Below are 27,474 nucleotides of genomic sequence, written 5' to 3'. Positions count from 1 at the left end.
GCCCAGGAACTTGGTGCCCGGGTATTGATTAATTTGGTGCCCAGGGATTGATTAATTTAGTGCCCACCTATTGATTAATTTGGTGCCCAGCTATCGATCCACTTGGTTCCCAGGTGCCCAACAACTCTCTACCCAGGACCCTGCTGCAGACACGGACACCCCACAGGGGGGGAGCAGCACCCCGAGGAGGGGGTGCCGTTGCCGGAGCCGTTCCGGGGGCCGTTCCCGGGGCCGCCCCTCGTCCCGCCCTCCCCCCCCCCACCCCCCCCGGTGGCTCCCGCCCCTCCCGGCCGCAGGTCCCCGGCGCTCATGGTGCGAGCGGCCGCGGCCGGGCGGCGCCGCCGGTGCTGAGCTGCGGGGATGAGCGCCCTCGCCTTCGACGACGGGAGCCTGGACGGGCTGGCCCCGGCCCTGGGGCTGCCCGGGGGCAGCGACATCGACACGGCGCTGCTCAGCGACATCGACGGTGCGGGGGAGCCCGGGGAGCCCCGGGTTTTGGGGAGGTGGAGGGGGGGGGCACCGGGTTATGGGGGCGCTGGGATTGAGGGAAGTAGGGGAAGAGGGATTGGGGGAGGGTTACAGGGATTGGGGGGGGCTGGGGGAAGCGGGATGGGGGATATGGGGGCAGCGGGATGGGGGATATGGGGTGCCGGGATGGGGACGGCTGGGACCGGGGCTGCGCGCTCGGTGCGCACCCGGGGCTCGGTGCGCACCCGGGGTTCGGTGCAATAAGGGGGGGCTCGGTGCAAAACCGGGGTTCGGTGCAATAGGGGGGGCTCGGTGCAATAGGGGGGGGCTCGCTGCGATACCGGGAAGCCACGCGTGGCCGTGGGGGGTGCAGTGCCCGGTGCCCGGTGCTCGGTGCCCGGCCGGGAAGCCACGCGTGGCCACGGGGGGTGCAACGCCCGGTGCAATACCGGAGAATGGGGGGGGGGGCAGCGGGCTCGGTGCAACACCGGGGGCTCGGTGCAATACCGGAGAGCCGTAGCACAGCCCGGGGGGGCCCGGGGGGGAAGAAGGATTTGGGGTTTTGGGGGGCGCGGAGTCGCTGCTGGGTTGCGTCGTGCTCGATCCGGGGGGTTCGGGTACCGGGTGTCCCCCCCCACCCCCGTCCCGGGGGTTCGGTGCCGGTGTCGGGGCAGCCCCGCCGCCCCCCCCGCCCCCCCCCAGCCTTGTGTCGCCGCCAGCCCCGCCCCGCGGTAGCGTCACCGCCGGGGTTACTCCCGGTCATTCCTCCTGGCTTCCCGGGGCGGGGGGGGGGGAAGGGAAGGGAGGAAAGGGGAGGGGGAGAACCGGCCCCGGGGCTCTGCGGAGCATCCCCGGGCCCGGAGCCCTCGGTACCGGGTCCTTTAGGGAGGGGGGCTGCACGGTGCGGATGGGGCCAGCGGGATCTGCTCCCCTGCGCCGAGCTGTACCCGATCCCATAAGGGTTCCCATAACCGTACCCGTTCCCATAACCATTCCCATATCCATACACATTCCTATTCCCATTCCCATAACCGTACCCATAACCGTTCCTGTTCCCATAACCATTCCCATACCCATAGATGTTCCCATTGCCATTCCCATAACCGTTCCCATACCCATACATGTTCCTATTCCCATTCCCATAACCATTCCCATACCCATAGATGTTCCCATTCCCATTCCCATAACCATACCCATAACCATTCCTGTTCCTATAACCATTCCCATACCCATAAAAGTCCCATTCCCGTTCCCATAACCGTACCCACAACCGTACCTATTCCCATAACCGTTCCCATACCCATACCCATTCCTATTCCTGTTCCCATAACCATTGCCATACCCATACACGTTCCCATTCCTGTTCCCATAACTGTACCCATAACTGTACCCATTCCCATAACCATTCCCATACCCATACAAGTCCCATTCCTGTTCCCATAACCATAGCCACAACTGTACCTATTCCCACACCCATTCCCATACCCATACACGTTCCCATACCCTCACCCAACCCATACCCATACCTGTCCACGTCCCTGCACCCATTCCCATACCCCTACCCCTACCCATACCCGTTCCCACCCCCGTCCCCATACCCATCCCTCCCCCAGCACCAAACAGGTTCCCCGGCCGGCAGCACGTGGCGCCCGTCCCGGCTGAGCTCGCCGAGCGTCGGGGCCCCGAGGCATCCCCGGCACAGACCGGCCCAGCCGGTGGAGCACGCGGCGGGGTGGGGAGAGGGTGTGGGGCCACCCAAACCCCCCCGGCACCCCGCAGCACCCACGGGACGCTCGGGGAGGTCGGTGCCGGGAGCCCCCTCTCCGGGGCCGTCGCGTTGTCCCCGTGCTGGCACCGAACCCAAACCCAAACCCCAAGGGGTGACCTTTAACCGGCTGGCAGCAGCGGGGGAAGCGATGCATCCTGCCGCCCGGCTCCCCCACGAGGACTTTGGCTGCGGGGTGTCGTGCCCCACAGCCGCGCTGGCGTCCCCTCTGCCCTCCTTGGCCCCGAACCAGGGCTGACACGGTGCGCCGGGTCACCAGCGGGCAGCCACCGCCGTGACACCCCGCTTTGTTTGGCCGTGAGCCCCGGGAAGCCGTGGGGAGCAGAGGGATGGGGGTGTGGGGTGAGAGTGTCCCTCTGGGGGTGTTTCTTTGGCCCTATAGAGAGGGTCTGGGTGTGTTGGTGGTATTTATGGGGAGGGTTTTCTAGAGATTTTTGGTAAAGGGCTGTTAGAAATATATATGGTCCTGGGGGCTCTGCACGGCCCCATTGCCCTGCCCTTACACCCCACATGGGGGGCTGTCCCCCTGCTGAGGGGCTCTGTGGGCTCTGTGGGGCTGCCCCCAGCTGCTTGTAGGGTGGGGAGGTGAGAAGCCAAAAGGGTTTTGCAGTGCGTGGCCATCTGCCCCACCTCCTGCTCCCCCCCCCCCCATGGGTTTGTTGTGGTCCCCACGTGGCCACGGGGTCCCTGCGCCCACCCTGGGGGTCCTCTGGTGGTCAGGGCCCTGGGTGCTCTGCGCCCACCGGGACCCACGGGTGCGCAGCCCTGCCCCACATGCTCCCCCAAAACAATGGGGTGGGGGCAGCCCTGGCACCTCCAGCTGGGGGCAGAGCCCCAGGGTGGGGGCAGCTGCTTGTAGGGTGCCACGGGAGGCAAATAAATCCCTGCTGGGTATTGGGGTGGGAGGGGAGAGCCCCCCCTCTGCGCCACGGGGGAGCCTTGGGGGTCTCTTGAGCTGTGGGGTCTGAGGCTTAGAGCCCCCTGGAAAGCCCCCCGGTGCAAATCGGGGCGCTGACCCCTTATAGGGGTTCAAAGCAGCCCCCTCTCCATGCGGGACATCTCCTCCATCACCCACCCGCAGCAGGCACGGGGGGGGGGGGGGGTGCTGGGGCGCAGGGGGTGGCGAGGGGCACCCCGGCGTGCCCGGGATGGATTCGGGGGGCTCGTGGCGAAGGTGTCGAGGGCGGCTGACCCCGAGTAACCGCGGCGGGTGCCGGCGGGGTGCCCGCGAGTTACCCGGCCTGGCTCACCTTGGCGCGGCCGCGGGGCTGTCTGGGGGCGGCCGGCGGGCGCGCGGGCGGCGATTGGCGGAGTCGGCATCACCCCATCGCCGGCCCCGCTCCAGGCCTGGCGCGGGCGGCGATGCAGGGAGGGCCCCGCGGGGAGAGGAGGCGAGAAAAAAAGGGCTCCGAAATATCCCAGTGCCTCCTCGGCACGAGGTTGAGAGGAGGCCTCGGTCTCCGCTCGGAGACCCCCCGCTTGCGCCCACCCCGCCGGCCGCGCGGGAAGGTACCCCCGGCCTCATCCTCATCCTCCCCGCGTCTCAGGGGGGGCTTCGCCGCGGTCCCTTCCCGCTGCCTGGGGTGCCCCGGGGTGTGGGGAGCCTCGCTGGGGGTGTCCTGGGGTCTGGGGGTCTGGGGGTGCCTCGGTGAGACCCCCCCTCCCCGTGCGTCATCGCGGTGGAGGCAGCTTTGGGGTGTCTCCGTGCTGGGGGTGCCCAAGTGGGGGCACCCCGATACGGGCATCCCCTGGGGGAATGGAGGGCTGCGGTGATGGGGGGGGGCTGGGGCATGGCTGTGGGGGTGTCCCCGGGTCTGTGCCCCCCCCGGTGAGGGGGGCAGACCCCCGAGATCCGTGCTGTTTAACCCTGCGCTTGCCATGCTGCTCTGCTGGGGTGGGGGGGGCCGGGGTGTGGCACCTCCCCATCCCCACCCAAACCTGCTCCCTCCCCCCGATAAGGGGGCTGCTTTGGGGGCTGTCAGGGTTCCTGGTGTATGGGAAATGAGTGAGGGGGTGTGTGCCCCCCCCCCCCGGGCTGAGAGCAGCCCCGCTGAACCCCAGGCTGGGCTGGAAACCTCTGAACCGGGGGGGGGGGGCAGACCCCAGCCCCACCATGTGAGCGCCGTGCCTCAGTTTCCCCACTGTCAGAGCGCCTGGGGGGAACAGGGCACGGCCCTTCCCTGGGAATTTCTCTCTGGAGAAGACCCCTGGCTGTGGGGATCCCTCCCCAAAGCCCCGAGCAGGACTGAGCGCCGTGGGGCTGGGGACCCCCGAGGGTTTTGGGGACCCCTTGGAAAGCTCCGGGCCCACCGCTGACGGGCCGCGGGGGGGGGGCTGTTTTGCAGACATGCTCCAGCTGATCAACACCTCGGACAATGACTTCTCGGGGCTCTTCGACCCTCCCTTCGGTGCCCCCGACAGCACCGTGCCCCCCGGGCTCCCCCCGGCCCCGAGCACCCTCGGCACCTACCTGGGGCCCAGCAATCCGCCCCCCGCCGCCCCCCAGGGCAACGTGTACCCGGGCCCCCCGGGGCTGGCACCCTTCACCCCACAGCCCCCTGCCCCTCTCCTGCCAGCCCCCGGCCCCCCAACAGCCCCGGGGGTGAAGGAGGAGCCGTCGGCCGTGCCCAGCAGCCAGCCCCAGCCCGGCGTGATGCTGCCCCCCCCCAGCTTCGTCCCCGCGTCCCCCGGCCAGTTCAGCCCCCAGCCCTTGGTGGGCTTCCAGAACCAGCACAGCTTCCCCGGTGAGGATTTTGGGGTCCACAGGGGGGGTGGTAGAGGGAGGAGGGGGGGGTCAGGGCTGCCTGATTTTGGGCAGGGGGCTCAGTGCGGGGGGGGGGTCTGGCTGGGAGCTGGAGGTCCCCTAACGCCGCCCTCTGCTCCGTGCCCAGCCGTGCAGCCCGGGGGGGCTGGGCAGAGCCCCCTGCCCACCCCACAGCCGGTCCAACCCGTGGCGACGCTGCCCGGCCCCGTGCAGAGCGTGGCACCCCAGCAGCTCCTGGCCCCTGGACCCCCCCCTGCCACCACCACCGCCACCCCCCAGCCCGTCTCACCCCAGATCCAGCCGGTGCCGGTAAGCCCCAAACCGAGGATTACGCACGTCAAAGGGGGGGGGGTCTGGTGGCACCCCAGCCCCTCTGACCACCCCCTCCCACCCTTTATCACCCCCCAGGTGCTGCTGCAGCCCCATTTCATCAAGGCTGACTCCCTGCTGCTCACGGCCGTCAAGACGGACGCCGGCAGCGCCAAGACCTCCGGCATCGCCTCCCTGGCCACCAGCGCCGGCGGCACCGCGGCCCCGCTGCAGGTGCCGGTAGGTGCCCCCATGGAGGGGCTGTGGGGTGGGCTGGGGACGCTCGGGGACCCCCCGGGTGATGCCTCCCTGCGTCCCTACAGGCGTTGGTGAGCGGAGGGACCATCCTGGCCACCGTGCCGCTGGTGGTGGACGCCGAGAAGCTGCCCATCAACCGGCTGGCGCCCAGCGGGAAGCCGGCGCTGGTGCAGGGCAAGGGGGAGAAGAGGACGGCGCACAACGCCATCGAGAAGCGCTACCGCTCCTCCATCAACGACAAGATCGTGGAGCTCAAGGACCTGGTGGTGGGCACCGAGGCCAAGGTGGGTGCGCCGCGCCGTGCCGCGCCGGGGCCGGGGGGCGCAAAGGGCGCAGGGGCTGGGGGTGAGGAGGGGGCTGCTGGCAGCGGGGCTGAGCCCCCTCCCCTGGCCTCCTGCAGCTCAACAAGTCGGCGATCCTGAGGAAAGCCATCGAGTACATCCGCTACCTGCAGCAGAGCAACCAGAAGCTGAAGCAGGAGAACCTCAGCCTGAAGATGGCCGTGCAGAAGAGCAGTGAGTGCCATAGGGCGGGCAGGTGCTGTCCAGGATCCTTTTGTGTCGTCCCCCCCCCAACCCGTCTCAGCCCTGTCCCGCTCCCCGCAGAGTCCCTCAAGGACCTGGTGGCCTCCTGCAGCAGCGGGGGGGCCAAGGCGGAGGCCCCCATGGAGGTGGTGAAGGCGGAGGTGATGGAGATGCTGACGCCGCCGCCCTCCGACGTGGGGTCCCCCTCCCGGGGCAGCCCCCTCTCCCTCAGCGGGGGCAGCAGCACCAGCAGCAGCGACTCGGAGCCCGACAGCCCCCTCTGCGACCACGGCAAGGTGCGGGGGGTGCATGGGGATGGGGGGGTCCCCAGGGGGCCAGGAGCCAAGTGGGGAGGGATGCTGGAGTGGGAACCCGGCCCTTTGTCCCTTAGGGTGCTCCTCGCCCCGTGTGGGGCTGGAGGGAGGGATGTGGGGGATGAAACACCCTTGCTAAGGACCTCGTGCACGTATCCTGCACCCCATATCCCATATCCATGCCCTGTGCCTCGCCACCGTGCTGCACGCCCATGCCCCGTATAATCCACACCATGCCCATACCCCAAACCCTCTTCTCCATGCCCCATGCTCCATGCCCACTCTTCTGCCCCATGGCCGTGCCCCACGTCCCTATATCTGTGCCCGTGTCCCTGTGCCCCATGCTCTGCCCCATGTGCCCCGTTCCTGAGGCTCACAGAGGGGCTACCCACCCAGGTGAAGCAGGAGCGCCCGCTGCCCTCTCCCGGCAGCCAGGGCATGCTGGATCGCTCCCGCATGGCCCTCTGCGCCTTCGTCTTCCTCTGCCTCTCCTTCAACCCCCTGGCCTCCCTCCTGCGAGGCTCCAGCGCCCCAACCCCCGTGGGGAGCCCGGGCACTGCGGGGCCTGGCAGGAGCATCATGGCCGAGCCCGGCACCGCGGGTAAGCGCCGGCACAAGGGTGGAGGTCATTGGGGTAGGGGTGGGCTGGAGGCTGTGGGTGGGGTAAAGGCTTTGGGTGGAGGATGTTGGGGTGGGCTGGAGGCTGGTGGGGTGGTTTGGAGGCTGTTGGGGTGCAGGGTGTTGGGGTGGGGGTGAAGGCCATGGGGATGGAGGCTACTGGGTGGGCACCACTGGGATGGAGGCCACTGGGGTGGGCACTATGGGAGTGGAGGTCACTGGGGTGGACACCATGGGGCTGGAGGTCACTGGGGTGGGTACCATTAGGATGGAGGCCACTGGGGTGGGTGTCATTGGGATGGAGGCCACTGGGATGGGCACCACGGGGGTGGAGGTCACTGGGTGGGCACCCTTGGGATGGAGGCCACTGGGGTGGACACTATGGGAGTAGAGGCCACTGGGGTGGGTACCATTAGGGTGGAGGTCAATGGGGTGGGCACTTTGGGGTGGAGGTCACTGGGGTGGGCACACTGGGGTGGAGGCCACTGGGGTGGTCTCCACGGGGCTGGATGCCGCTGACCGCGGTCCCCGCGCAGAGGAGCCGTGGGGGTGGTCGCAGTGGCTGTGGCCCACGCTGGTGTTCTGGGGGCTGAACGCGGCGCTGGTGCTGGGGGCGGTGGTGCGGCTCTTCGTCTGCGGGGAGCCCGTCACCCCCCCGCACTCCGAGCCCTCCGTCCTCTTCTGGCGCCACCGCCGCCAGGCCGACCTCGACCTCGAACGGGTAAGCCCCGCCCACTGCCCACAAGCCCCGCCCACTGCACACAAGCGCCACCCACTTCCAAAAGCCACGCCCATTTCCCAGTGCCCCACCCGTCGTGGCCCCGCCCCCCCGATGCCCCCCACCCCTCTCCCCTGGCCCTGTCTCCACCCCCTCCCAGTGATTGCCCCACCCACTTTCCCAATGCCACGCCCACCTCATTGCTATTAGCCCCGCCCACACATATTGGCCACACCCCTTCCACCTGGATTAGCCCCGCCCACCCACCATGACCCCACCCACTTCCACCCATTCACACCCCTTGGGATGGGGCCACGCCCCCACCTCCTGACCACACCCCTTTCCCTGACCCCTCCCACCTCATGACCCCACCCACATATCCTCATTGGCCCCTCCCCTCCTTGACCACGCCCCCACCTCCTTGACCACACCCCCACCCTCCTTGGCCACACCCCCTCCATGTCCCCCAACCTCCTCCCCTCTCGCCAAGCCCCCCAAACGTGGCCACGCCCCCAAGCCTTAACCACGCCCCCAACCATGACCACGCCCGCAACCCCTAACCCCGCCCCTATCCCCGCCCACCTCCTTGGCCCCGCCTCCCCGTGCTAATACCCCATGGTGGGGGGGGTCCCCGCAGGGCGACTTCGCGCAGGGGGCTCAGCACCTGCGCACGGCGCTGGGGGCCCTGGGCCGCCCCCTGCCCGCCTCCCACGGGGACCTGGCCTGCAGCCTGCTCTGGACCCTCCTGCGCCACCTCCTGCAGCGCCTCTGGGTGGGCCGCTGGCTGGCCGCCCGCGCCGGGGGGCTGCGCCCGGACCCCCCGCCCCGCGCCCACGTCCGTCAGAGCGCCCGCGACGCCGCCATGGCGTACCACCGCCTGCACCAGCTGCACCTCGCGGGTAGGCGCCGTGCCACGGGGATGGGGATGGGTTACGGAGGGGTTTTTTTTGGGGAGGGGGTGTTGCCACGCTGCCTGCTGACGCCCTCCCCGCCCGGTGGGGGTCCCCGCAGGGAAGCAGGCCGGGGGGCACCTGCTGGCCATCAACCTGGCGCTCAGCGCCGTCAACCTGGCCGAGTGCGCCGGCGACGCCGTGTCCGTGGCTGCCCTGGCTGAGATCTACGTGGCGGCCGCCCTGCGCGTCAAGGCCAGCCTGCACCGCTGCTTCCACTTCTTGGCCGTGAGTTTGGGGGGGGTGCAGGGGGTGGGGAGCGGCCCCATTTGCCTGCGGGGGGCTTGGCGGGGTGCCCGGCGGCGTGTCCGTCCCCAGCTGTGCCGTGGGACCTGGTGGCTCGATGTGGCCGCCTGTCCCCAAACTGCAGGGCTTGGTGTCGTGTCCCCCTCCATCGATGGGACCTGGGGACCCCCTCCTTTCCCCACCCCAACGCTGTGCTCTCCCCGCAGCGCCCCTTCCTGTGCAGTGCCCGGCGCGTGGCCCTGTCCCACGGCGGGGCCGTGCCCCCCGCCATGCAGTGGCTCTGCCACCCCTTGGGCCACCGCTTCTTCGTGGACGGCGACTGGGCCGTCAAGGGCGCCCCAAGGGAGACCATCTACAGCTCCGCCGGCAACCCAGGTACCCCCTCAACCCCCCAGTACCCCCCCTTATCCATTTTGGGGCTGGGGGCTGACCCCTTTTGCCCCGCAGTGGACCCGCTGGCGCAGGTGACCCAGCTCTTCCGCGAGCACCTCCTGGAGAAGGCGCTGTGCTGCGTGGCCATGCCCGAGCCCGGCCGCCCCGCGGCGCAGGGAGAGGGGTGAGTGTCGGGGTGGGCACCCCTTCCCTTTGCTCACCGGGGGTCCAGCCCCGCTCACGTCCCCTCTGCTGCCCCACCAGGCGCTTTTCGGATGCCCTGGAGTACCTCCAGCTGCTCAACGGCTGCTCCGACGCCAGCGGCGCGCCCGGCCCCGCGCCCTCCATCAGCTGCGGCTTGGCGGCGGTGACTGGTGAGGCCGGCGTCCCCTGGGCACTGCATGGGGGCAGCGGGCTGGCCATGGACACCCTGTTCCCATGTCCATTTCTACCCCGCAGGCACAGACCCCGTGTCCAAGTGGTGGGCGTCCGTCATCGGCGCCGTTATCCACTGGCTGCAGGGAGACGAGGAGGGGGCCGAGCGCCTCTACCCGCTGGTGGAGACCATGCCCCGGGTGCTGCAGGGCTCTGAGTGAGTGCTGGGGGTGGCGGGGCGCAGGGTGCCAGCTCTTCTTCTACATCCCCTTTTATTTGGGGTCGGCGCAGCCCCTGCGCCTGCTGGAGGGGGCTTCACCGTTCTCAGCGAGGGGTCCGTGGTCACCGTGCTCCCCGTCCCCGTGCAGGAAGCCCCTTCCCCGTGCCGCGCTGCACTCCTTCAAGGCTGTCCGGGCCATGCTGAGCAAGCAGGACGGGAGCCAGGCCAGCCTGAACCACTGCGAGAAGGCCAGCAGCTGCCTGCGGGAGAGCCTGGAGCTCAGCAGCCCCCCCAAGTGCACCATCGACAAGGTGAGGCTGGGGAAGCTGGGAGCGGTTTTTTTTATTATTTTTTTGGGGAGGGGGTGGGTTGCCAAAACGCAGGAGGCGTCCCCGGCCCTCGCGGGGGTGCATTGTAGTTGCATTGCATGTGTCAGACTGGGAGTGCAATGCCCCTGCCATGCAGCCCGGCGGGGGTCCCGCGCAGCGCCGCCCGCCCACGGGGAGAGGGTGTCGGGGTGCGCCCCGTCCGTCTGTCCCGCTCACTGCCCACCCCCGCTCCCCTTTGTGTGTGTGTGTCTCCCCCCTCCCCAATTCCTTGCAGGCGGTGCAGCTCCTGCTCTGCGACCTGCTCCTCGTCACCCGCACCAACCTGTGGCAGCAGCAGATGAGCGCCAGCCAGCAGCTCCGCGGCGCCTACCAGGCGTCCGCCCTGGAGCTCCGCGGCTTCCAGCAGGACCTCAGCACCCTGCGGCGCCTGGCGCAGACCCTCCGGCCCGCCATGCGCAGGGTGAGCCCCCCTTCCAGCCTCGGAGAGCCCCGTGGGGATGCCCACCGTGCCCTCCAACCCTCCTCTTCTTCCTCCTCTTCCTCCTCCTCCTCCTAGGTGTTCCTGCACGAAGCCACCGCCAGGCTGATGGCTCGCGCCAGCCCCACGCGCACCCACCAGCTGCTGGACCGCAGCCTGCGGAGGAGAGGGGTGCAGGGCAGCAAAACAGGTGGGTGAAGGGTCTCGGGGAGCCCCCCCTGCACCGGGTACCCCACGGGGACACCCCGCTGCTCGCCACCACCGTGTTTAGGGGGTACGGCATGGATAGGGGGAGCTCCTCCCCCGATATTTTGGGCGGCGGGGTGCCCAAATAGCCTCGCGGCATACCCGGAGAACCCAAAGGGCTGGTGAGGGACTGGTGCCCGCTCTGTCCCCGCAGCTGGCGAACCCGAGAGCCACCCCACGCCGCGGGAGCACGCCGAGGCCCTGCTGCTCGCCTCCTGCTACCTGCCCCCCAGCTTCCTCTCGGCCCCCGGGCAGCGCGTGGGGATGCTGGCGGAGGCGGCGCGCACGCTGGAGAAGCTGGGCGACCGCCGCACGCTGCACGACTGCCAGCAGATGATCATCAAGCTGGGCAGCGGCACCACGGTCACCTCGGGATAGCCGGGGTGGGGGGGGGACGGGACAGGGGATGGGGTCACCCCAAAGCCCTCGCCCCCGCTGCAGGACGGGCTGAAGGTTTTTGGAGGCGCCGGGCAGGAGGAGCGCCGGGGTGCCGCGTCCCCTTCGTCACCGTCCCCAGTGGGTGCTCCCCGCGTGTCCCCAGGACGTGGGGACATCTAGTGACACTGTCACAGTATTGCATGGCACTGGGGTGCTCGGCCACCCTCCTCCCCGCTGCCCGACACCCCCTTGCTGCACCCCGGCACAGGGCTGGGGCCCGTCCTCGCCCCCCTTTCCCCTGCGCGCCCCTGCCCGTCCCCCTCTCCACGGTCCCCAAGCCCCGGGGGGGGGACACCCCAGCGTTGGGGAGGGCAGGAGGGCTTGCCCCGTGGTGGCAGCTATGGTGGCACCGTCTTGTCTCCCAGGTGGTGCCCGTGGTAGGAAAGAGGGGCCCCCAGTCCCTCCCCGTCCCTCCCCAGCACTGACCAGTCCCCCCCCCAGTTTGGAGCTGCTGCAGCCGGTGCCGAGCGCCAGCTCCGAGCGCTTTTGGAGAAGGGGAGGCCCCCCCCCCCTTGGGGGTGTTGGGGGGGGCTGGTGGGTGCCCCCATCCCCTCCCCTCGCTGCTCACACCTTGTACATAGCCCCCCCTCCCTGCCACGCCCCAGCATCCCCCCCCCCATCCCTTTGCCTCGCCTTTTTAAACGGTATTTTCATAGTTGGAGAGTTTTGTACAGACAATTAAAGCTGATTATTTATACCGCTGCGTGCTGGACTGGGCTCTGACACTGGAGGGGGGGCAAGCCGAGATGGGTTGGGGCAAAAAGACCCCCCCCAGGTGGGTGGGCAGCCTGTGGGGTCGTGCTTTCCTTGCACAAAACGGGGTTGGGGGGGGGACAAAGGGGACAGGGATGGGGCCACCCCAAACCCACCGCCCTGCCCCAACGCGCGTGGGGAGCACCGGAGCTGCTGCCCCCATACCCAAGCTTCCCCCCCCCCCAAAACCCCAACCCCACAGCGAGCCTTTTTGGGGGTGGGGGCCACCTGGGGACAAAGGGCCAGCGGGGCAGGCAGCCAGGGAGGAACACAGGCCACGAGCAGGGCGCCACGTACTTCCAAAACAATCGTTGTATCTTTATTGACGCTCTGAATGCAATGACCTGTTTTTTACTCTTAAGGAAAATAAACATCTTTTAGAAACAGCTTGTTACACACAATCTTCAGTGTGAAGCAATATACTAATAAGAACACTAGTCTTAACATTTACAGTCTTCATATATATTATATATATGTATATGTATACATATATATACACTATATAATGAGGCAATATATAATACACACGGTTTACCATTTTACAGTCATATGTACAAGATGTCACTAAAAATAGCCAGATTTCAGGCAGCGCTGCCAGGGACACGGATGATTTTTTTATATTTTTTTGTAATTGATTATTTTTATTAGTCTCTTTTCTCCCCTTTTTTTTTTTTTTTCTTCTTTTTTTTTGTGTGTTTTTTGTCCCCGTGTCCGAGGCAGGCTGCTGAAACGACAGACATTTCTTGGCCAGCAAACCTTGAGGGTGAGGGCTGGGTTGTGGGATGGAGGGGGCACGGGGCTGCCCCCTTCCCCTGGGATGCTCGGCGCTGCTGGGGGGGCAGCTCACGCCTTTTAGGAGGGGGATTTGGGGTTAAATCGCCCTGGGCAGCCCCGCTGAAGCAGCCCGGAGTGGAGGAAGCCAAAGGGAGCTGGTGGCGAGGGGCAAGCCAGCGCCACACGAGGGTCTCCTCCGTTCCTCCCCGTGGTGTCCCGCATCCCCGTGGGGTGGGCGGGGGCAGCCCAAATGCTGCCCACCCCAATGGGGACCGGTGCTGCTGAGAGGGAGCTGCTGCTGGGCTGTTTGCACCCACCTGCACCCGGCTGGAAAGCTGGGTTTGCACCCAGAGCTATGGGATTTACACCCAGAGCCTTGGGGTTTGCTCCCAGAGCCTTGGGGTTTGCTCCCAGAGCCTTGGGGTGTGCACCCAGAGCAATGGGGCTTGCACCAGGGCCATGGGGTTTGCACCCAGAGCTATGGGATTTGCACCCAGGCCCATGGGGCTTGCACCCAGAGCTATAGGGCTTGCACCAGAGCCATGGGGTTTGCACCCAGGACCATGGGGCTTGCACCCAGAGCTTTGGGGTTTAAGCCCAAGCGCAGGGAGCAAAGCCCATCCCCAGCGAGCCGAGGTCTCGGCGAGGCAGAGCAGAAGGAGGGTGGCCTTTTGGGGACCCCAGCCCAGCAGCGCCAGCCCCCCACAGGGCAGGAGGAGGGTGGGTGCAAGCAGAAGGGAGGAATCGGGGCTGGGGCAGCCCCGGTGGGGACACGGCCGCTGGCGCAGGGCTGTCCCAGCGCTGTCCCCGTCCTGGGGAGGCCGTGCCCAGCAGGGTGAGGAGAGGGCAGGAGATGGAAGAACGAAACGGAAAAAGCCAAGTGGTGTTTCAGACAGCAGGCCGTTGTTGTTTTCTTTTCTTTTCTTTCCTTTTTTTTTTTTTTGTCTTTTTTTTGTCTTTTTTTCCTTTTTTTTTCTCTCTTTTTTTTTTTTTTCTTTTCTCCGTCGCGCACATATATACAGACAGACACCATGAGGTTTGCTGAAGGCAACATCTCAGATCAGATCAGTGTGAGATACGGAGACCCCGGGACCCACGCAGGGTCCGGCGGCCCCAAAGTAAGACAACAGCGCCGGGACCCCTTCGTACACGGCCCCCCCCCGCCCCCATCCCCACCCACCCGCCCACCCCCCCCCACCCAAACCCACCACCCCTGTGCAGCTCACGTAGTCCTGGAGCAGTCTCTGTGTTCTCCATACGGATGTCACCGGGGCTGGTGACCCCGCCACGCCACCCCGGGGGGGCTCCGTGCCCCCCCGGGCCCCGTTTTTCCACCCCGGGGGGCTCTCCCCACCGAAGGGGGGGCCCCGAGGAGAGAGGTTGGGGGGCGGCCGGCAGCGCTGCGCCCACCTCGGGGGCCACGCTCCTCCGGTGGCCCCCGACGGCTCGGTGCTGGGGACGGTGGCGCTGCCACCCCCGCGGGTCCCTCGCTGGTGGCGGGGGTCGTCGCGCCTCCCGCGCCGCTACACGGGCTGCTTCTGCGGGGACAAGGGGATAGGGGGGTTAATAGGGTGGGGGGGGGACACACGGCACATTGTCCCCAAGCTGGTGGGGGTGTCCCCATCGGGATGCAGCCCTGCGAAAAGCGCTGAGCCCGGAGGACGGGGTTTTGGCACAGGTTTTAAATTGTGTCCCCCCCCCCCCCCCAGGTCAGTGTTAAGGGCAGGTGGACAAAATCCCATAAAAAACCCCACAGACTGTCTATGGGGGTATAGCCCCTGTACTGGGGGTCTCATGGGGAGCCCCAGGGAAGCGATTGCCCTGTGCCAAGGAGGGGGACGTCCCCGAGGATGGGGGGGGGGACACGGCGTGAAAGCAGCTCTGCCTTCCCCCGGGGGTGCACCGAGGGTCTCCGGGCTCACCTTATGTTTGGGACATCGCAGAGAGAAGCTCTCTTCGGTTAGTAAGCAACCTGCGAGGAGAAAAGGCCGTGTCAGGGGGCTGATGACCGTCCCCGAGGAGCCGCAGGGACGCAGCCCCCTCCTCGCCACCATTTGCGCGAAGATTTGGGCTGAGAGCAGCCAAATTCGGGACACCAACCACAAAATTCGGGACACGAAGCACCTCGCCATCCGCCACGGGGAGCCCCCAGCCCACCCCGTCCCCGATTTCAGCCGGCTCAGAGGGCTCTGGGGGGGGGTGTCCCCATGCCCCCCCCCCGTCCCCGCTGCTGGGGCTCACCTGTGTCGATGGCACACGCGTAGTGGTAGGTGTGGGGACACCCCTTCTGGCAGCAGCCCACCGTGGCTCCCGCTTGCTGGCAGCTCGAGCACTTCTTAACACGCCGCGGGGAGAGGGAGAGAGGCAGAGAGAGACAGAGAGACCTCGTCAGAGCCCAGCGCCGAGGTGACGAGCCCCAAACGGCCCCCGGTGTCCCTGCTGCTGCCCCGAGTTGCCCCCCTGGCAGTGTCCTCCCTCCAGCGCCACCGGCTGCGGCCACGCTCTTTTGGGTGGAAAATGCTGAAAGCAGAGAGTGGGCAGGAGGGGAAGGGACGTGGCCGTGCCATGGCTCGGGGGCAGCGGGGGTAGAAAACCCCGGGGGTCCCCACTCCTGCCCCGTCCCTGTTGCTGGTACAGGTGGGGAGGGTGGCAGCCCATGGATGGCCATGCCACGGGGATGATGGATTGGATGTGTTCAGCCCCAAATCTGCTAACGGGGGGCCTGCTGGGCACAAAGACCCCATGTCCCCATGGCAGTGTCCCAGCAGTGTCCTCCCTAAATTGCTCCCCCAGTGTCCCCATGCTCCTCGCGGACTGGACAAGGAGCGGGGCAGGGCCGTGCCCGACCCTCCCTGAGCCGCCGCACGGCGTGACAGCACAAAACCACTTCTAAGGCTAAAAAGGAGGATTTTAGGCCTTATCAGGGAGGCAGCAGCACGAATCTCCCGGGAAGCCAGCCGGGTTCATCGCATCCCAACGCCAGCCCTGGTCTCCCAGGACGGCTTGTAATGCCCGGCAGCTTGCTGACCAGCCCTATTAATTTCGCCCCCGCTGCAGCCGTGTGTCCTGGGGGATTCCCCTGCTCCCGGGCACTAACACGCCGTTAGCCCTCGGTTTGCTCCAAAAACCCTACAAAACGCGATGGGAAAGGCTGGTTCTGCTTCTCCCTGTTGTCTGGGGACACCCCGAGCCCTGCAGCCAGCTCAGAGCACCCAGCACAGCGAGCCCCGGGGCTCCTCTGCTTCATCCTTCCTAACTGCGCCACGGCCGAGCCCATGGGGAGAGCAGCAAAAAACTCAACAGGGCTGAGCCCCAGGCCCTTTTGGGGACCAGGAGGACGGGCAGGGGGCATACAGGCAGTGCCCAGCTCTGGGACCAACTTCTCTCTGCCACACGGGGCTGGCTCGGCCGCCACCGTCTTGGGGTGGGCCAAAAATGGGGTTGGTGACTCCGTTTGCTCCGGCCGTGCCCGTTTGGAGGAGCTGACGCCTTCCATCCCCTCCGTTCCCCCCACGGCCTCCCCGCTACGGGTGGGAGGGCTCGCCCCACCACCCCGGGGTGCCGTGCCGGGTGGGTGGCTGAGCTCTTACCACGTCGGCAGCCGCCTTGACGGCCTCCTGCAGCCCGTAGAGCTTCCCCGCCACCAGGAAAACCCCAGCGGTCCATATGGCACAGGCCTCGTGCAGCCAGTGCTCCTGCGTGTCGCCCGCCCCCGGCTCCTGCGGCGGGGACTCGGCTTTGTTACATTCGTGCCTCCGGGGCTTTTCGGCCGCCTCCTCGCCCTCTGTCCTCTCGTCACAGCAGTAGCAGCTCTGCAGCCTGCGAAACATGCCCCGGGGGCTGGAGCGGAGCGAGCTCTGCTTGGCAGCCTCGGCGGCACCCTCCGGCCTCGGCGGCTTGCCGCCGGCCGCCCAGCTGCTCTCCGTCCCTTTCGGCCCCCGCTCCGCCGCGCCGGCCTCCTCGCCCTCCGCCCGTGCCTTCTCCTTCAGCCGCGACTTCTTCTTGGGCAGGCAGTCCTCGGGGTAGTAGGGCCCGCACAGGTCCCCCAGGTCCTTGTAGTTGGCGGGGTTGCGGCACAGGCAGCACACCAGGCAGGCGGCGCTCAGCGCCTTCGACACCACGGGCCCCATGTGCATGGTGGACGAGGCGGGGAGAGCCGCCCGCGGCCGCGGCGCCGTGCCGGCGGGCCCCCGCTGCAGCCGGGCCTCGTCGCCGGGCGAGTTGACCACGGTGCAGGCGGTGGTGAAGTCGCCGCGCCGCTCCACGCGGACGTAGGGCGCGAAGGGGGGAGCCCGGCTGTCGGCCCGCAGCCGCTTGCAGGAGATGTACTTGAGGCGGATCTCGGGCTCGGCGGGGTGCAGCAGCGGCGCTTGCTGGGCTTGCCGCCGCCGCTTGCCCCGGCTCTTGCACCGCGACGGCACCGCCTTGGCCTTGCCGTGGGCCAGGCGCTTCCGCTGCCGCTTGGAGTAGCCGTTGTAGTTGGCGTGGTTGGCCCGCGCCTTCGGCCCGCGCGCCGGCCCGCCCGCCGAACGCCCCTCGGGGCCCTCGCCGCCCCCCGCCTCCTTCTCCTCGCTCTTTGGTTTCTTGCCCTCGTCCCCGCCGCCCGGCCCGGCCGCCCGCTCGCGGGGCGGCGGCAGCGGCAGCGCGGGGCCCAGGGGCGCCTTGGCCATGCCCAGCGCTGCCGCTTTGCCCTTGCGGTTCCTCTTCTTGGGCAGCAGCGCCGCGTTCTTGGCCACCACCGCCGAGCCGGGCTGCGCCGCCACCACGGCCGGCACGCACGTCTCGCCCTGGAAGCCGTCGGCGGCGAGTTTCTTCCCGCTGCCCGGCTTCCCCTTCAGCGCTCTGCCGTGGGCGTTTCGGCAGAACTGCTCGGCCGACGGCGCCGCGGGTGCTTTCTGCGCCGCCGCCGGTTTGGGCAGCCGCGCGTCGCCCACCGCCGGGGCCACGCCGCCGTGCTTCACCGCCCGCTCCCGTTCCGCCCCCGCCGGGCTCAGGGAGGTGCCGTAGGTGGTCGCCGCCGTCGCCGCCGCCGCCACCGTCGCCGCCGCCGTGGCTGCCGGCTTGCAGGCGAACTTCTTCAGGTTGGGCGAGGTGATTTTCTGCACGATGGCCTCCAGCTTGAGGCCGCGGCCCTTGCGGGGAGGCAGCACTTTGGTCTTGGTGGCCTCCTGGAAGGCCGCCCGGGAGGTGATCTTGATGCAGACGTCGGGGGCCTCCTTTGGCGGTGGGGGTTTCGGGACGGCTTCCCCGGGGCTCTTGGGGGGCAGCTTGGCTTTCACCTTCTTGGCCACGGGCATCTTCTTGAAGAGGCTGGGGGGACCCTCGGGCTTCTCCTCCTTCATGCCGCCGCTGTTGCTCCGCAGAACCAGGTTCCTCTTCTTGGCGGGGATGGGGGAGATGAAGGTGGATTTCCTCTTCAGCGAGTGCAGGGGCCGCTCGGACATCTTGCCGCCCACTCCCGGCCCCGTTTTGGGCAGCTTCATCCGGGCTCCCACCTTGCCCTCCTTGTGGGGGCTGCCCGGAGGGGCCAGCTTGAAGGCGGGCGGGAGGTGGTTGTTGGAGATGAGTTTTTTGGGTGCCTTGCAGTTCTTCAGCCGCACCTCCGCCGCCCGCTTGCCCCGCCGCCTCTTGGTGTAGAAAACCTCCTGCGTCTTCGTCCGGGAGCGCAGGATCATCGACCGCTGGTCCCTCTCCCCCGCGTCTGCCGCGTCCCCCTCCGGCGGTGTCGGCCCCGCTGCCTCCTCGGCGGGCACCAAGCTGGGCACCAGGAGGGCGGCATCGCCGCCGGCGTTTTGGACCACTTTAGGGGCCGGCCGGCCGCTGCGCTTCCTGGCTTTGAAAGCCACCCTCTGCTTCACCCCACAGGCCGGCTTCTTCCCCAGCTTCTCCTGGTGCACCGGCACCTTCAGCCCCTCCAGCGGGGCCGGGGTGCGGGGCTCGGCGAGGGCGGTGAAGGAGCGGGTGCACATGCGTGCCGGCAAGCCCTCCGCCGCAAACCTGGGCGTCTGGCTGTGGGCGTTCTTGCTCGGCATCTCCACCTGCCCGTCGGGCCTGACGCACGCCACCGGCAGCTCATCGAAGGGGCTCGGCACCGCGCCGCCGGCACCGTCCCCCTCCGGCAGCCGGCAGTGCACCCTCTTGTTGCGGAGGCTCTTGCCCCGCGAGACAGGCTCCGTCTTCCCCAGCACGGTTTCGGGCACCAGCTGCTTCTTCAAGGGTTCGGAATCCGCCCCCTCCGGGTGAGGTTTCTCCCCTCCGCCGCCCTCCTCGGGCTGGATGTGGGGCAGGGAGGACTTGAACCAGCTCTTCACCTTGGTCTCCGTGCCCACCGCGGGGCCCAGCAGGATGACGGACTGGCCGGAGAGGCGCGCCGAGGGCGCCGAGCCCTCCTTCTCCACCGTGCTGACGGTCTCCTCGGCGGACACGGGCACCTCGCTGGCGGACAGCACGGCGGGCATCTCCGGGGGCTTGGGCGGCGAGGCGTCGTAGGGCACCGGCTTCTGCTCCGCGCCCGCCAGCTCGCAGAGCGAGGAGTACTCCTCCGCCTCCAGGTCCGACTCCTTCAGCTCCGGCGACGAGATCATGGGGATCTCGCCAAAGTCCCCGGCCGAGCAGCAGTGCCGGGTGTCCTGCAGCCACCTCTCGCTGTCTGCCTTCGTGGCCTCGTCGTAGGTCAGCGTCTCCTCCTCTTCCTCCTCCATCGCCTGCTGGGCAAAGTCCCGGGCCGGCTCGCTCTTGGCCGGCTGCTCGCCGTCGCACAGATCCAAGCTGCAGGCATTTTTTTTCTCCTTGCAGGACCCCACCATTTTGCTGGGGAACAAGCCCTTGGGGAGGTCGGAGGCTTGCAGGCCCGAGCCCAGCTCCTTCCACCTGAGGCACGCCTCGCCCAGGCTCTCCTCCGGCCACTCAAAGTGCTCCATGGCGTTTTCGGAGTCCACCGAGTTGGCCGTGGTGTTCGAGTAGCAGCTGAAGCTGGAGGCCCCCGCGCTGGAAGTGGCGGCTGGGATGCTGGGCTTGGAGTTGAAGGCCAGCGGGGCCGCATCCTTGAGCGAGTCCTTGGTCTCGGTGGCCGCAAACTCCACCTGGGGACCCTCGTACACCTCCTCCCCAAAGTCCTTCCCCGCGCTGCCCCCCGAAGCCTTGTCCAGCTTGAGGGGCTCGGTGAGGGTGCTGGAGTCGCCCTGGCTGGGCCACGCGCCCTTCACCATGGAGTCCAGGCACGGCCGGTGGTTCTCCAGCTGGAAGGGGGACTTGGTGGCCTCCTTGCTCAGCATGGGCGAGTTGGCCCAGGCTTTGTCCCCCTTCTCGCTGATGGCGTCCTGCAGGACGATGATCTCGGAGGCCAGCTCCTCCTGGGACAGCGCGCTGAGGAGCAGCCGGGGACAGTCCCGCTCGTTGGTCACGTACTTGGTGAAGGTCTCCAGGGGCAGGCTGGCGTGGATGCTCTGGAAGGAGTCGTCCGATTTGGTGGACATATCATCCGGGGAGGTGACGGAGCAGGTGGACACGGACTCGGGCTTCGCCTTGGAGTTGCTGTTGACGCGGGCAGGGCTGCGGTTCTGGTTGCAGTACAGGAAGCTCCTCTCCAGCTGGTCCTCCGAGCCGCTGAGATAGTCGGCGTCCTGCGTCTCGGCGTGGACGGACTGCGGGGTGCTGAGCGGGTCGGACAGCGGCGTCCCCACCTGCTCCGCGGAGTACGTGCTGCTCTCAGGGCTGCAGTGCTGCCCCTTGAGCTGCTCGGGGGTCCTCGCCGGGGTCTTGATGCCTTTTTTCTGCGGCACGGCCGATTTGGAGAGCAGCAGCTGCTGGACGGTGTTGGAGATGTTCTCCACCTGGGAGGTGAGCGCCGTCAGGCTCTGCAGGCTCAGGTCCGACAGCAGGTTTTCGGGCAGCTTCTCCTTCGGCAGGTTCTTGCAGTTCCCGGATTGAGCATCCGGGCTCGTCCCGTCGGTGGGAGAAGGGTTCAGCAGCGGCATGAAATGGCTGTGGTCGGCGATGCCGGCCGGGAAGGCGCCGGCGTTCAGCGGCTGCTGGCTGTACTGGAAATTCTCCAGGTTGGGCATCAGCGGGGACGGCGTGGAGCTGTAGGACGGCGACCGGCCGACGGAGCGTGCCGGCGAGTGGCTGGCGCTGGGGCTGAAGGTTTGGTAGTACTGCTCCGGCGTCCGGACGGGCGGCGCGTCGCCCTGGCAGTAGGTCTGCCCCGGCTGGTTGTAATGCTGGTACTTGGCCAGGTTTTGGTAGTGGAGGGTCTCCGGGGCGTGATGCCTCCCCTGCAAGGGCTGAGGTTGGGGCTGGGGAGGCTGCGGGGGCTGCGGGGGCGGCGGCGGGGGCTGCGGGGGCTGCGGCGGGGGCTGCGGGGGCTGCTCGTAGCCGATGCGGTTGGGCTGGTAGCCGTGCAGGTTGGGCACGCGGGGGCCGGGGGCCAGGCTGGCGGCGCTGCCCAGGGGCCGCTCCAGCGGCGGCTGCCCCGAAGGGGCCGTGCAGCTCTTGTAGGAGTGCGCCGGCTGGCTGCCCCCCGGCACCGAGGAGTAGGTGGAGGAGGCGGGGAAGGACTGCGAGTGCTGCCCGAAATGGGGGCTCTGCGGGAAGGGCATGGGCGAGGAGACGTCGTTGGGCAGCTTCTGCCGCTGCAGCTTGGGGTAGGGGAGCGCGGGCGGCTGCTGCTGCTGCTGCTGCTGGAAGTGAGTCCGGAAGGGCAGCGGGGTCGCCGCCGCCGGCTCGTGGTAGGGCCGCCCGCCCGCCGGCGCCGCCGTCTTCTTCATCAGGCTGTCCTCATACTTGGCCACCCCGCCGGGCAGCGCCTGCGCCTGGCTGCCCCACGCCTGCAGGCCCTCGTCCCCCGAATAGCGGGCCGGGTAGGGGCTGTTCTCCTGCACGGCGTAATTGGAAAAGGCCGGCCTGCCTTGCAGCTGCTGCCCCGCTAATTGCTTGTTTCCCCGGTGGTATTTCTCCACGGCGCTGTTCTCGTAGCCCGAGTACGGCAGTTGCTGCTGACTGTAGTACTCCTTCGCCACCAGCCTCTGCCGCTCGCAGTTCGGCCCTGCCTGACTTTGATGCCTGTAATTCTCCAGGCGTGATGTATCTTGTGAAGTCGGCTGGTAGCTCTGCTGGTTGCCATGGAAACCACACCTTTCTCGAAAGGACTGCATGGCGCGGGCTTGTTATCTGCGAAGAGAGAGAGGCGAGAATTCAAATGAAGCACCGCCGCCGCCGCCGCCGCCGCCGCCGCGGGCCCGGGGAGCACGGCCGCGCGCGCAGGGGGCACCGCGGGCATCGCCGTGCCTGCCGGGGCAGCGCCTCGCTGGCACTGCGTCACCTCGCGTGGCCCCGGATCGTGGCACCTGGCGCTGCATCGCCTCGCCTCGCCTCACCCTGCACCGCATCGTCCTGCACTGCCTCGCCTTGCACGGCCGTGCATCGCCTCGCCTCGCCTTGCATTGCTTTGCAGCGGCGCAGCACCTCGCATTGCTTTGCTCTGCATCGCCCTGCCTTGCCTCGCAGCGTTCTGCATCGCCCTGCATCGCCTCGCCTTGCACCGCTTTGCAGCACCGTGCGCCTCCTCGCCTTGCCTTGCGCCTCTTTGCATCGCATCTCATCACCTTGCCATGCATCGCCCTGCATCGCCTCGCTTTGCATTGCTTTGCATCACACCTCGTCACCTTGCATTGCATCACCTCGCCCTGCCTTGCATTGTTTTGCATCACCCTGCACCACGTTGCCTTGCCTTGCACCAATTTGCATCGCCCTGCATCGCCCTGCACCACCTCGCCTTGCCTTGCATCGCCCTGCACCGCATCTCATCACCTCGCATCTCACCGCCCTGCATCGCAGCAGCTGGCTTTGCACCACCTCCCACCGCCCTGCATCGCATCGCCCCGCGTCGCCTCACATCACATCGCCTCGCCTCGCCCTGCAGCAGCTCCCGGCGTCTCTCCCTGCATCGCCCCGCTCCGCAGCACCGCGCCTGTGACCTGGGGGACGTCTGGGGCCCTGCTGCCTCCTCTTGCCCTGCTGATGCTGGTGGCAGCCTCTCCCATCCCTGCCGCCTGCCCCAGCGTTGCAGGGTGATTCCTCCACTGCTCTGCCCGGCCCGCAGCATGCCATGACCCCACCACGCTGTGCTGGGGTCCCCCCGTGCTCCATTTCATGCACCCGCTGCTCCTCGCTCTGGAAATCACTTAACCAGTAACCCCTCCTTGCGTGCCCTCCCCGGGGACTCCAGGATCCCGCGAGCCCCTCCGAACACCCCGCTTATTGCCACTATTTTTAATTATTGCCATCATTACTGGAGGCAGCAGCGCGGAGGGACAGAAGCGCGGGCTCTGCTGCTGCTGCTGCTGCAAAAAAAAAAAAGTCATTTCAACTTCCTGGGTCTGCCCGTCTGTGCCTGCTGCCGCCTCCCGCAGCCCCCCCGTCCCCCGTCCCCAGCCAATAACCCCTGCATCGGTGCGATACCATCTGGAAGCTGTCTGCTCCCGCCAGCAGACGTCTATTAGCCGAGCGCCTCGGCGCAGTCGTCATTAAATGTCCCCATTTCCTCTCCCTGCTCGCGCTCGGTGCGGGGAAGCACCTGGGTCACCGGTTTGATCTCGGAGGCAGCTTGCGGGGAGGGACCCCGTGCGCTACCGGAGGGCTGGGTGGCGCTGGGGACGCATCCTGCCCGTCCACAGCGGGTTGGAGATGTGGGGTCCCCCCCTTCTGCACCCTGCTGGGGACTTTCCTGATGCCTCTCCCTCGGCCGTGCCGCAGCGGTGACCCCCACGCAACCCACGCCGTCCCCTCCAGCTTCATTAAGGTGATGAGTTTAATGAGGGAAGGCCACCAGCTCCTAGGGGCCACCCTCTCAAGGATGCCCTGCCTCTCACCCCACTGACACTACAGCACCCTTGAAGCACATCTCGGTGCTGCCTGCACCAGCCCAGCACCCCAAAACCACGATCCTGTGTCCACATCCCCCCCCCACAGCCCCTTTTTGGTCTTTTTCTGCGTTTCCCCTAAATCCTGCAGCTTCATCTCGCAGGCCACACGGGCAGCTGGATGCGGTTAAGGCGTGCATCTCGGGGAAAAAGACAGGTCAATTAAAATCCGGCCAGCCCGCTGCTAACGCCCCTCGTGCCGAAGTGGTGTGGGGGCTGCCCCGTCCTGCTCGGGAGGCTGGGGGGAGGTGGGGGGGGGGGGGCGCGGGGGCTGCGAGAACAAAGGGAGCAAAATCAAAGCCAGGCCTCTGGGGCAGCCCGGAGCGGCGGCGAGAAAATTAAAGGGAGAAAAGGGCCCCTACAGCTCCACGTGGAAGCAGGTTTGAAAAATGGGATCGGCTCGAGAAAAAATCCCGGTCTGTTGCTTTAAGGGGTGCTTTCTCCCTCCTTTCTTTCTCTTTTATTATTAATTATTATTACTTTCCACAAAACAGCTGGGGCAATGCCAAGCTGAGCAAAAAAGCACCCGGCGCGAGGGGACGTGCCGCGCACGGGGGGGACGCACGCAGGGGGCACGGTGGGTGTGCAAGGGCTGGAGGCGTGGGGGGAGCCTGCACGTGTGTGGGGCGTGCACACGTGCAGGGCGTGCAAATTGCAGGGTGTGCATGCGTGGAAGCCCCCGGGGCAGGATCGGGCCACGGCCGTGCCCGCACACCAACACCCAGCTGGGCACCACCAGCCTCGGTCACATCCCAGCGCGTGGCACGGTCTGGGCTCACCCTGAGCCCTCAGGGAGCTCCTTTTGGGGGCCGAAATATCAGGGGCTGGATGAGGCCAGCCAGGCAGGAGGTGCGGATGGGGGCGGCCGGTGGCTTCTCCATCCGAAATGGGATGAAAGCCTGCTCCGAGCAAGGTGCTGAGCCCAAGGGGGGGGGGACACCCTCCCTGCCAGCAGCACCCAGCCCTGCCCGAGGAGCAGCTCTGCCCTGGGCTGTGCCGCAGCTCTGCTGGCGGAGGGACCGAACAGATGTTGCCTCCTGATGGAGGCTGTTTCCGAGCAAACGCTTTAATGGCATCAAATCAAGCTGTCGACAGCAGCAAGGTTAAGTCCCTTTCCAGGAGGGGGAGGAGGAAGCGGCCGCGGCCCTGGGGCTGCGCGCACGAGGCCCCCCCTGCCACAGCCCTGGGATGGGAATCGACACGGGGGGCTCCGTGGGTGACCCCAAAAGGGGCTCCGTCTGTCGGAGACGGTGACGTGGGGACACCACGGTGCCCAGAGCCAGCACGACCCTGTCCTGCCACGCAAGGAGCCACGCTCGCATCGGGCTACGGCCACCCTCAGCATCCCATCCCCTCGGTCCCCTTGGAGAGGCGGCCCCCGTGGACACCCCGCACGGCCCCACAGCCCCCAGCACAGCCCTGCTGTCACCCTCTGGGGACACGCAGGACCCGGGGGACCTCCCGGGGCTGGTGCATGACCTGGGGCCACGCACTGGTGCCCGGGGCTGCCCCGGTGCCAGCAGCAGGGCACAGCGCCGTGCCCCCCCCGGCCGCTGCAGGTGCCCACCCGCCTCGCAGCCTGCCTCCCGCTCGGCTTTGCGATGCGTTGCCTGGGCTTGGCTGGATTTTCCTCCCCCTTCCTTCTCCTTCCTTCTCCTTCCTTCTCCTTTCCTCCCCGATGGCTGGCAGGGACAAGGCAGCGCTGCAGCACCAAGGGCCGGATCCGGAGCTCTCCAAACGCAGCCCGGGAGCTGGGTAAGCGCCCAGACCCCCACCCTATCGCCCTGGGGACCCCCTCCCTTAACCCCCAGCCCCGTTTCCCAGCTGCTGCTCTCCCCGCGGGGCCTCATCCAGCGCGGGGCTGGGGCCGTGCTCCCGGGCAGGCCGTTTCTCAGGCTTTTCCTGATGCGCCACCGCCAAGGACTCGCCGACTAAAAATAGCGGTGCGCTCTGCACCAGCGGCAGCGCCGTCACCGCGGACCCCCCCTGCTCCACAGCCCTCCCCGCTCCCTCCTCCCAAATCCCTGCCACGAAACCCCCCTTGCCATGCACCAGAACCCCCCCCCACAAGCCCTGGATTTTTTTTTTTTTGGGGGGGGCAGCAGTCACTGGTCCCAACCCTGGCCCCCCCCCCCGCCCCAGCCACCTCCGCAGCTCTCAGGGGGGAGAAAAGTGCCTATCGAGGAGTGTCAGCCCCGGATTTGCTTAATTGTGAGCTGGTGGAGTTTAAAGAAACACTTCCTGGCAGGCTGCCACACCGCAAACTGCTTCGTATAATTTTATTATTAAGGGAGGAGAGAAAAAGGGGGAGAGAGGGAAAGGAAGGGGATGGGGATGGGGGGGACAGCGGGATCTGAGAAATGGCCCCGAGGAGCCGGGGGGACAGACGGACACCCCCGGGAACATGACGCCCAGAGGGACCCGAGGGATCCCTGGGGCTTCCCCGGGGCCAGGATTAAAGCGTCCAGGCCTTTTGGGGGCTGCCCCCGTGCTTCATCCCCCTTTGGACCCAAATGGTGCCCCCACAGCACAAGGGGACGGCGCCCGTCTCGCCGGGGGTCGGGCACCCCTTTTGGGTGCCCCCTCTCCAGGGCACCCCGTGAATTCTCTGCCCAACGCACCCCTTAACGCACCCTCACCCCCACGTACCCCATTAACTCTGCAACACCCCATTAAGGCACCCTCCCCACCGTACCCCTCCATGCACCCTTTTTGCACTGCACCCCTTTAGGCCCCCTCCCAAACGCAACCCTTCAACGCCCCTTGTGCCCAGCGCACCCCAATAACATCCCCTCTCTCCAATGACCCCATTAATGCCCCCCTCTTCAGCACATCCCATTAATGCACCCCCTCTCAGTGCCCCCCATCAATGCACCCCATTTCCAGTGCTCCCCATTAATGCCCCCCTCTCCAGCGCTCCCCATTAATGCACCTCCTCTCAGTGCCCCCATCAATGCACCCCATTTCCAGCACACCCCATTAATGCCCCCCTCTTGGTGCCCCCTTCAATGCACCCCATTTCCAGTGCCCCCCATTAATGCACCTCCTCTTGGTGCCCCCCTTCATTGCACCCCCTCCCCAACACACCCCATTAATGCACCCCCTCTCCAACCCCCCCCCTTTTTAACCCTCCCCAACACCCCCCCTCCATCACACCCCTTCCCCAACGCCCCTCTCCAACGCGCCCCACAACCCGGGGTACCCGCGATGCGGGGGGGATGCAGAGGGCAGACCCCAGCCCCTGGCTCTTTCCTCCTCCCCCCCTCCCCAAACAGCGCGGCCCCCCCGTTGCGCAGCCGAGCGGAGCAGCTGCTCCCTGCACACTCCACTTGCCCGCAGATGATGATAAATGGAGCTGGGGCTGCGCCGCCCCGTGCGCGGGGGTGGGCGGATTGCGGGCAGCCAGGAGGAGGGATGGGGTGCGCAGCCCCCCCCCATACACACACACACACACACACACACACCCCGGACCAGCTGCTCCTCCCATCCGGCTGCTGGGGAATTCCCTGGGCAGGTCCCCCCCCCTCCCCTCTCCAACCCCTCCAAGATCCTCCCTTTTTAATTTTTTTTTTTTTTTTATTATTATTTTTGGAGGGGTCGGTTTGGAGAGATGGG

General features: G+C 67.3%; 2 protein-coding genes and 1 long non-coding RNA gene across 6 annotated transcripts in view; 1 reads left to right on the top strand and 2 right to left on the bottom strand.

Moving 5' to 3' along the window:
- The first annotated feature begins 283 nt into the window (after positions 1-283).
- SREBF1 (sterol regulatory element binding transcription factor 1) lies at positions 284-12,567 on the top strand. 2 transcript variants are annotated; one of them, XM_082772534.1, is made up of 19 exons: positions 284-466; positions 4,600-4,998; positions 5,146-5,327; positions 5,427-5,561; positions 5,651-5,869; positions 5,986-6,100; positions 6,191-6,405; positions 6,820-7,024; positions 7,578-7,762; positions 8,397-8,658; positions 8,771-8,937; positions 9,162-9,330; positions 9,403-9,511; positions 9,592-9,701; positions 9,787-9,919; positions 10,071-10,233; positions 10,526-10,711; positions 10,808-10,919; positions 11,130-12,567. In XM_082772534.1, the coding sequence occupies exons 1-19, from the start codon at positions 361-363 to the stop codon at positions 11,351-11,353; spliced, it is 3,396 nt and encodes a 1,131-aa protein (XP_082628660.1). In that variant the 5' UTR covers positions 284-360; the 3' UTR covers positions 11,354-12,567. The 2 variants fall into 2 exon arrangements, with proteins under 2 accessions (XP_082628660.1, XP_082628659.1); XM_082772533.1 differs by having other exon boundaries at positions 5,427-5,567.
- Positions 12,460-14,082, bottom strand: LOC309883964. Its single transcript, XR_014318538.1, has 2 exons — positions 13,420-14,082; positions 12,460-13,336 (listed from the first exon to the last, which is right to left on the bottom strand). It is a non-coding gene; the product is annotated as an uncharacterized lncRNA (long non-coding RNA).
- Positions 14,083-14,156: 74 nt separating this feature from the next.
- Positions 14,157-27,474, bottom strand: part of RAI1 (retinoic acid induced 1) — a 68,964-nt gene continuing 55,646 nt past the window's right edge. For all 3 annotated transcript variants that reach the window (XM_082772476.1, XM_082772474.1, XM_082772475.1), the window contains 4 exons: positions 16,531-22,108; positions 15,182-15,275; positions 14,863-14,912; positions 14,157-14,478 (listed from right to left, as the gene is read on the bottom strand). In XM_082772476.1, coding sequence (XP_082628602.1) covers positions 14,464-14,478; positions 14,863-14,912; positions 15,182-15,275; positions 16,531-22,092 — 5,721 coding nt within the window. In that variant the 5' untranslated portion in view covers positions 22,093-22,108 and the 3' untranslated portion in view covers positions 14,157-14,463. The remainder of the gene's footprint in view (positions 14,479-14,862; positions 14,913-15,181; positions 15,276-16,530; positions 22,109-27,474) is intronic.

Source organism: Aythya marila (assembly GCF_965140915.1).
Source record: "Aythya marila genome assembly, chromosome: 15".
NCBI classification, from domain to species: domain Eukaryota; kingdom Metazoa; phylum Chordata; class Aves; order Anseriformes; family Anatidae; genus Aythya; species Aythya marila.
The sequence above is the reverse complement of the archived record's forward strand: the minus strand, read 5'-3'. Positions and strand labels throughout refer to the sequence as shown.